The 8,309-nt window shown below is 53.1% G+C and overlaps 2 protein-coding genes across 2 annotated transcripts; one reads left to right on the forward strand and one right to left on the reverse strand.

Annotated features, from left to right (window-relative positions):
* Positions 1-2,486: 2,486 nt before the first annotated feature.
* PODANS_6_3560 (uncharacterized protein) lies at positions 2,487-4,796 on the forward strand (the record flags this gene model as incomplete). Its single annotated transcript, XM_001910098.1, has 5 exons — positions 2,487-2,795; positions 2,848-2,879; positions 2,948-3,638; positions 3,694-4,493; positions 4,556-4,796. The coding sequence occupies 5 exons, from the start codon at positions 2,487-2,489 to the stop codon at positions 4,794-4,796; spliced, it is 2,073 nt and encodes a 690-aa protein (XP_001910133.1).
* A 2,080-nt stretch (positions 4,797-6,876) lies between these two features.
* On the reverse strand, positions 6,877-8,262 carry PODANS_6_3550 (uncharacterized protein; the record flags this gene model as incomplete). The annotated part of the gene is made up of 1 exon (XM_001910099.1): positions 6,877-8,262. A coding segment is annotated over one exon (1,386 nt), but the record flags the coding sequence as incomplete, so codon positions are not given.
* Positions 8,263-8,309: the final 47 nt, after the last annotated feature.

Consider the following 8,309-nt stretch of genomic DNA (forward strand, 5'->3'; position numbering starts at 1 on the left):
CCACCCAAGAGATGCACGACCACCACCACATCAGATGAACCGCACAAGATGAGAGCGGCTTTGCTGCACTTGAACCACGCAGCCGCCGAAGATCAAACCACAGAATATCTTCCAGATGTTGTGTCCTTTCCTCGCAATCTGGTGGGAGGGCTAGGATGTCCCCCGGCACTCCCTTGACCTTAATATCAGAACGTTAAGCATGTATCGACAAGTATCTTTGGACCCCTGCTTCAAGTACTTTGTACCGAACCACCCCCCTGCTGAAGAGCTAAACCGCCCCTTTCAACACCCCACTGGAGGGGTTTGGCTTTCTGTGGAGTGTGGTGTTGTTGTGGTTGTTGCGCTGCTGTTGCTGTCTTCTGCCGGGCCCTACGACACAATCCTTTTGCAGCTAGCTAGGGGCTCAGTCCTCGGGTACCTTGATGACCGGTCATCGCGGAGCATACCACGATGTTGGGTGGATATGGAGAGCTGGCCTGCGGGGGATAGGGAGGGTCCTTCCATGATGGAAGGAAATACCGATACAGATATATCACCACAATCAACAAAAACTTGGCGCTGAATATTCCATTTCGCGATAACAGGCCATTGTGTTGTGTATTCGAGCACCTTCCTGTGAGGTCCAGAGAAGGCTTACCAAGGATATCCAGACATGCACTATGCTTGAGGCTGGATGGATTACCGGTAGCCTGTGGCCGCTACCTACCTAGGTAGTATGGATGCAGAAGCCGCGGGCTGGGTGGCAGGGTTATACCCACAACTGACACCCCCCCCTTCACCCCCGCGCACATTCTCTGGACCGGGCCGGGCTGGCTGATCCTGGACAACTGCCCCCTGGACGACTGGCTATGACCGTTGGAGATTGTCCATACCAGTAACTGATCGACTAATAAGATCGAACCCAGTAGGCGCGCTTCCGCCCATACCTTACATCTCCCCAGATCTGCCCTCACCAGTAACATTGGCCTCCTCGTCGTCGTCTTGGATCGTGATCCTGAACGGAGCCGCACTGTTTCCCTCAGCCCCTTAGCACTCCCGTCAACAGGGTCATCGTTGCATCCATCCGCTTGTGACGGCATCCTGCTCTCCAGAGTCATATTCGGCCTCTCCCGCCGCGGCTTATGTGGCTCAGGTCCTCTACCAAGAGAGACTCGGTCACACGTACATCACCCTCACCCAGTCTCCTGACAGCAACTCCTACTGGCCAGGACTAGTAAAAGGTCTCCGACCGGACACTCTGCACATCCGGCTCCTGCACATCAAGTCCCCCCCTGTCCATCTCCTTGTTTTGAACAACAGACTTCTGCATTGGACCAGTCGAGGTGCGCTTGGCAGCAAGACAAGAATCGTGCAACTGCTTATTCGCCACCCCTTGACTTGCTCTGGAGAGAGTGTCTTGAAGGGCACAGCTACCCGAAACGGATTCGCATCCTCCTACCAAGTCAGTACTCACCACGGGCTACCCGCGGCTACCCCCGCCTGAAGTTGACGCCAACAACCCTCCTCCTCTTCAGAGTCTGGGGAAGCTCAGTGGATATCCTGGCTGCGCTCTGTTGTCGGCGGTTGCTCAGTCACAGTGGGAACCCACATGCACGCCCACCCTTGAACCAAGAAATCGTCACCCCCTCCAGCAGCAGATCACCTTCTGCCAGCCAGCAAACCCCATCAAACCCAGACACCCTGGTTTCCCGGCACCCCAAAGCTTGACTGAGCGGAGAAGGGGGTCTCACCGTCAGCCGTTGTTCCAGTACCAATCCCCACTGGTACCCGATCCCCCAGTCTGGCGAAGAGATTGCCGCTCGTGTCCAGTTTGGCATCTCCTCCTCCATTGTGTGCGGACATTCAGCCCAAACTGGTGGCATCCCAGCTCTCCTCCTGCCCCCCTACTACCCCCCCCCCTACCCTGGACTCACATCCTGCCATTCTCGGCCTTGCCTTGGCGCTTGGGCGTGCTTAACTTATCATTATATATCCCGGGGATTAGCTTCTTTGGAGAAGGTCAAGAGAGGGCTATTGACGGGGGAGAGGCTATTATTCTTGTTTGCGTGGATTCTCTGGGCACAGCACGACTATCATCTATTGGCCAGAGTTCAACTTCTTTTCTTTGGCACCCCTTCCCTCCCCCGCCGACCACCATTTCAACTCCGGTTGGATTTGATTTCCTTTCTCCTCTTCCTCGACCGCTCGGCACAGGTCTTCTCCCCACACAAGACGTGCCTGACCATCGACGGCGGTCTCCCAAAGATACATCTGTCAAGGTCATACTCGTTTACCGCCGGCCAGTTGACTACCTCGTCATCCCGCTTCGACTTCCTCCTTACCAACAAACTTGACGCACCTCAGACCGGAGCCATCGAACAGAAAGCGCATTCCAAACACAACTTGAGCCGAGTCCGCATGTACACCACTCCCGAAATCATCTGATACCACGACACATACTCGACCATTTACATTCTGTTCGCATCGCGTGTCCTCAAACAGTCATCATGGGTGACTATCATTATCACCACTTTCTATCCTCCATGGCGGGTGTGGGTGGACAGCCTAACCAGAGTCCACTTGAAGGCCCCCCACAGATGTCTCACCAACCTCAGGTGTTGGCCATGGGAGGCCATGGCCCTCCAATGCCTAACCCATACCAAAGCCTGGGATACTTTACGGGATTCCCTGAGCCGATCATGTTCAATGCGCCAAAGTCGCAAAGAAGCAGGCGCAAGTCGGCACCAGGCCTCGATCACATCAAACATCGACGCACAAGATCAGGCTGCTTTACATGTCGCAGCCGTCGAGTCAAGGTGGGTCTGAAGAGCAATTGGAAGTGACATGTGGTGGCTAACATGGTTGTAGTGTGACGAAACACATCCGATCTGTGAAAGTGGGTAGCGAAAAGATGTGTCTAGCAGTAGCACGGTAGCTAACTTGCTCCAGGATGCCGAAAGGGGAAGAGAGAATGCCTCTATCCAGAACCGGCGCCGCCGAAAGGTTCTGGGGGTTCGACCTCAAAAGAGTCTTCTTCAACTGCGCCCAGTCAACAGGCGAGCCCGACCTCTTCACGGGGCGACGACGATGACGACGACGACCGGGATTCAAAGCTGGAGCCGATCATGGATGAAGATGAGGAAGAGCCGCAGAGCGCCACATCGACGACTGCGCCAATGTTTCCTTTGAGAAGATCGAGCACCACATCCTCCTTTGGTTTACAGCGTGTCCCTACAGGGTACCGGTACGACTCAGAGACCCCGTCTTTTGATGGTAATAAGAGCTCTTCGCCCTTGTCGACGGGCACGGCGACCGCACAATCGCACCGTCCAGACTGGACGTTCTTACCACACGAGCTGCAGTTTTATCTCGGCTACTTCTACGACAATATCACGCACTACCACTACGGGCTCATCAGCGACGCCGGTGACTTCTTCCGAACCACTCTGGTAGGGTTGGCGCTTCGAAATGAGGCTTTGCTGTATGCTATTGTGGCCTTTTCGGCATACCACCATGCGCTGCATAATCCCCATGGCAGGATCAACGAGTTCTTGCAGTATTACAACCACAGCGTCAAGAATCTTTTGGAGTGTCTAAAGAGGAAAGAAAAGTACAATATCGCGACGCTTTTGACGATATTGCAGCTCGCGACAATCGAGGTATGTAAAGCTCCTCTCGACCGTGGGTGAGCCAGGATAACTAAACACCAACCAGGAATATTTGGGTGACTGGGTCAACCTTATGGGCCATCAAAAGGCCGCCCTGGAGATCTTTACGCAGCTTTTTACTCCGCAGACAATCATGCAGTCACAGACAGGCCGGGCTGCACTGACTTGGTACGGTCGCTTTGATCTCTTCGTTGCCATCATGGGTAGCTTTGAAACGACGTTGCCTCGTGAATGGTACTTGGAGGCAGCAACATACCACGATTCGTGCGCGGCCGCCGAACCGGACAGTGTCTTCTGGAAGTTCGAAGCATGCTCTGCGAAGATGCAGCTTATTTCGATGGAAATGGCCATGTTGTATGCCAGGAGGGTGAAGGAAGAGGTCACGGCAGAAGACTTCGCCGCAGAACATCAAAGATTGAGCAGATGTCTCGACGACTGGAAAAATGGATGGGATCCTGCTCTGGTGGACCCTTCCCATCTTGTTACGGACTTTTCAGGGAGCCGCGCACCAGATCCGAACGACATTGTCAACCCGTTCACATCGGGAGCACTGTTTCAACCACCACTGTTCCCTTCGACGGTCTTGACAGCCAGCTACCATTCCATGAGCCTCTTGCACGACAGCCAGAGTGGCATCAGACCAACAGGAGAAGCCAAAGACAAATTGAGGGAGCATGCCTACAAAATATACCAGATCTTCGAGGCAGTTGAATTCTGGTCGCACAGCCCGCCGGGGGGGCTCATTGCGTTGCAGTCAGCTTTAGCTGTGGCAGCTCTCTATGTTCAGCGGGATCCACGCCATCAGATGTGGATCAGGAGGAAGTTTGTGTTACTGGAGGCGATGGGGTAAGCCCTTCTCTTTGGCCTCTGAGGGTATTTGACTGACGTTAACTTTGTGGCTATTACAGATACATTTTCCCTGCCACGATGCGTGTGCGAATGGCCGAGCTTTTCGCAGACGACACCTGCACCAGATGGTGGCTGCCGAACGATGAGGGCTTTCCGCCCCTGCTACAAAATATCCGCGCATATGCCGACGAACGCAATGCCATGGCGGCGACTACCCAGAGAGACACGGTACAGCAGATTCGCCATGTGTTTTCGAGGATGAACATTAGAGAGGCCGCGAGAAAGGCGGCAGAAAACTAACGGCCCGGTTATGGCGGCATGACAGCAACCTATGTTCGGCTCAATCAGGACGGTCTGACAGGCGGCCGGCAAATTGAGGGGACACTGGAGTATCAGCAACAACCTCGTCGCGACAATAGTTGACGTTGCTCAAGGACGATGCGGCTCATGTCTGCCGGGCGGCCCGAATCCCTGGACAATTTCCTGGGACCCGATCATGCGGGTCTGCGACGTCGAATATCGTTGCTAATGCAGGGAAAAATTGCTTATCACAGCTGGCACCGCATTTGCCATTCTGAAACACCCCCTCGGCGTTAGGTGATGATGGTGCCTACTCAGCTCTCCTACTTCCTCTTTCCCCCACACACCACCAACTGATCCCCAACGACACCCTGTCATGCAATCGGAATCGGCAGGGTACATTCAAATGGCATGCTGATCTTGTGACTCTGCTGGCGCCATGCGGGCGCCAATTCCTTCTAGGGAGCGGCGGCTGCTGTTGCATGATGCATCATCATCCGAACTGGTGGTGTCTTGGCTTGGGTTTGACAGTCTTGGGGGAAAGGGAGACTGGACCTGTCACGCGGGAATAGGAGTGGAGGATGTCACTACCATCGGAAGACGGGCGAGAAGCGTCAACCTCGGCGCTCTAGGACTGGATGCAAGACTTTTTTGTGTCTTCCCCTCACGACACGGCACGATCACGGGACGATGTCTTCCGAGCCCCCGAGAACAGCTGGCCCTCACCTAATTCTGGCCTACATACAACCTTTCAACTTACATATTTTTCACTTTGACTTTTTGTATTACTGATATATATATCTTTGGGTTTTTGCACCTGGGTTGGCTGTCTTGTTATTTCTGGCTTTTGTCTTCCATTGCCCTTTTTTTTTCTCTTCAGATACTCCCCAGTGACTGGGGAAGGATTGTATTATTTACTTTTTTTTTATTTCAAGCACCAAATTTTTTGACATTTGTGAGCACATAATTTTTATTTTCTGAAAGTTTCATTTTTTTTTCTTTTCTATTTGAAGTGGTTGGATTATGGGGACGGAACCAGCGGCAGCGTTATAATCATCAACGAGGACTGGCAGGAAAACAACAGAGAGAGAGGGATGGAAGTTTAGGGAACCGACAACACAAACTCCTAATGTACGTGTGTGTGCGTGTGTGTGTGTACGAAAAGAAGACCTAGTGCGACAAACCAAACAGTGCGAAATGATACCCTGGGTTTTCTCTTTTTTTCTTTTTCCGGAGCGGGCGGAAGAAACTAAAAGTTGGGAGAGAGACTATACAATGTATTAGTACGACGACGATTTCGGTAACTGTAGTCTGGAGGTTTTTGGTGTGTGCATAGCATAGCATAGCATGGGTATGGATGGGCTTGAGAAAAGGGGGTTAGTGGTGTCTTTGCATGTATGTTGTGTGTTGTGTGTGGGAGCTGATGGGGCAGATCATGGGAGTAGATTTGTATCTCAAGGGCGGGGGGAAGGGATAGGTGATACTAGAATGGGAATGGAGGGGGGGGGGTGTTAATAGGGGGTTTGGTATATATAAAAACATCGTGAGCCTGGGAATAAAGAAATGGGTTTTTGGCAGAGAAGGGGTTTAGTGTTTAATTTTATGCTTCTTTGTAGAGTACTTGTTTCTGTTTACAAATGGATTTGGATACACAAAACTGCTTTCTTGGGCTTTCCGCTATGTGCCTATTGCTGTTCATCAAAACAGCAATTCACAAAGATCAAAGACAACAAACAACAACTTGTTTACAGGATAATACTGTGATATATTCATCTACGCTTACAAAGGGTGTTTAACCACCCCCAAAACATTCCTACAGAACAACGCTATACCTCCTTCTTTCCTCACCTAGGATTAGTATTTATAAACCCCGACTCAGGATCTATGAACTCCAGCGACGCATTATCCCCCCGGCCCCCCGCTTATAAGACCCAGAAGATCCAGAGGACCCAGAAGAACCCCGAAGATAGGTCTTCTGGTCCAGCCTCGTCTTTGGCTTCTTCTCCTTCGTCTCTGGCTTCTCCTCCTTCGTCTCTGGCTTCTCCTTCTCCTTCTTGTAGCTCCCTGCAGAGTAAGTCTCCTAATCCAGCTCCTTTACCGGCTTGTCCTCCTCTTCTTCCTTCTTCTTATCTTTACCATATCCTGTTGCCGCAGCAGGGGCGGTTTCCTTAATCTCAACCTCCTCCTCCGCCCCACCACCAACGACAGTAACGTCATCAACTTCCCCATCTGTCTCCTCCTCCTCCTCTTCTTCTTCTTCTTGAGCATCCTTAGCGCCACCCTGCCCCTCCTCGATACCCTTCCCCTTATCATCTCCCTTTTTCTCCTCCCCCTCCAATTTCTTGTCCTCCTCTGGCGGTGAAGCCAAAACCTCCTTCGCAGTAGCACTAACACCAGAATAGCTCTCCGGCTCGTCCGCAAAATTTTCCTCGAGTTTCTTCTCCTCCGCCTTTGTCGTTTTAGGAGGGGAATTAACACTCCCCGGCCTAACCGGCTCCTTCAACCCCTCCACAATAACCGGAATCTCCCCCTCCGGACCCCCCTCTTCCTCCTCCTCCGGTCGTCCCGCCTCCACCACAGTCCCCGTCTCGCTCACCCCCGAAGATATACTCATCACGCTCAACCTCCTCGAAAGCTCCCCATGACCCCCAGGGCTGTCATCTTCGTCCGCTTCAGGAACAGGCATGATAAAGCTCCCCGTGGACGGGCTAGACTTGATATGTCTCCGGGTATTGGTCCTACTCAACCCCGGATCCTCCCCGCTCAGCTCCGCTACCTTCGGAGGCGGTTTCGCAATCGTTATCCCGCCCTGTCTCTTCCCCCCTCCTGCTGTCTTTTCCTCTTCCTCCCCAGCAATCGGCAGCCCTTCCGCCTCGGGCGGCAGCTTGTAGTTCTCCGCCGGCAAAAGATCGTAAACATCACAGACCGTCTTGAAAAAAACATACAGCCCCGTCTCCCCCTCCACCTTCCAAAACACCTGCCTGTGCTGAAACCAACCATGGGCAAAAATCCTGTGCAGCCGTCTAAAGACATTGACCAGATTCTTCACCGCTTGGTTCTTGTCGTGACTGTCAACCACAAACCTGCTGGGGAAGATCTTGGGGTTGGTGACGACATTGGCCGCCCAGTCAAGCGTGTGGCAGCAGTAATCAATCGCGCAGCAGGACTTTGGCGCGTCGTGCACCGCGCACAGAAACTGCCATTCTGACGCGCGCATCTCTGGGCATGTCTGGGCGGAACAAGGCGGGGTGTCGAAGAGGAACTGGACGATGAGTTTGTTGCAGTGGGCTACGAGGAAGCGGCATAGTTCGTAGAGCCAGAGGGTTTTGTCGATTCCTGGGGGCGGGGTGGCGAGGAGGAGGGCGGTGGTGCGGGTTATGGGGCTGGTGTTAGAGGAGGAGTGGTGGTAGTGGAGGGCTGAGAGGTGTTCTTGGAGTTGGAAGGCCGAGTCAAGCTGGGGATGGGGTTAGTTATTTGGGGAGGGAGAAGGGAGGGAGAGGGGAAGGGGGGGGG

The sequence above is a fragment of the Podospora anserina genome, chromosome 6 (assembly GCF_000226545.1).
Source record: "Podospora anserina S mat+ genomic DNA chromosome 6, supercontig 2".
NCBI classification, from domain to species: domain Eukaryota; kingdom Fungi; phylum Ascomycota; class Sordariomycetes; order Sordariales; family Podosporaceae; genus Podospora; species Podospora anserina.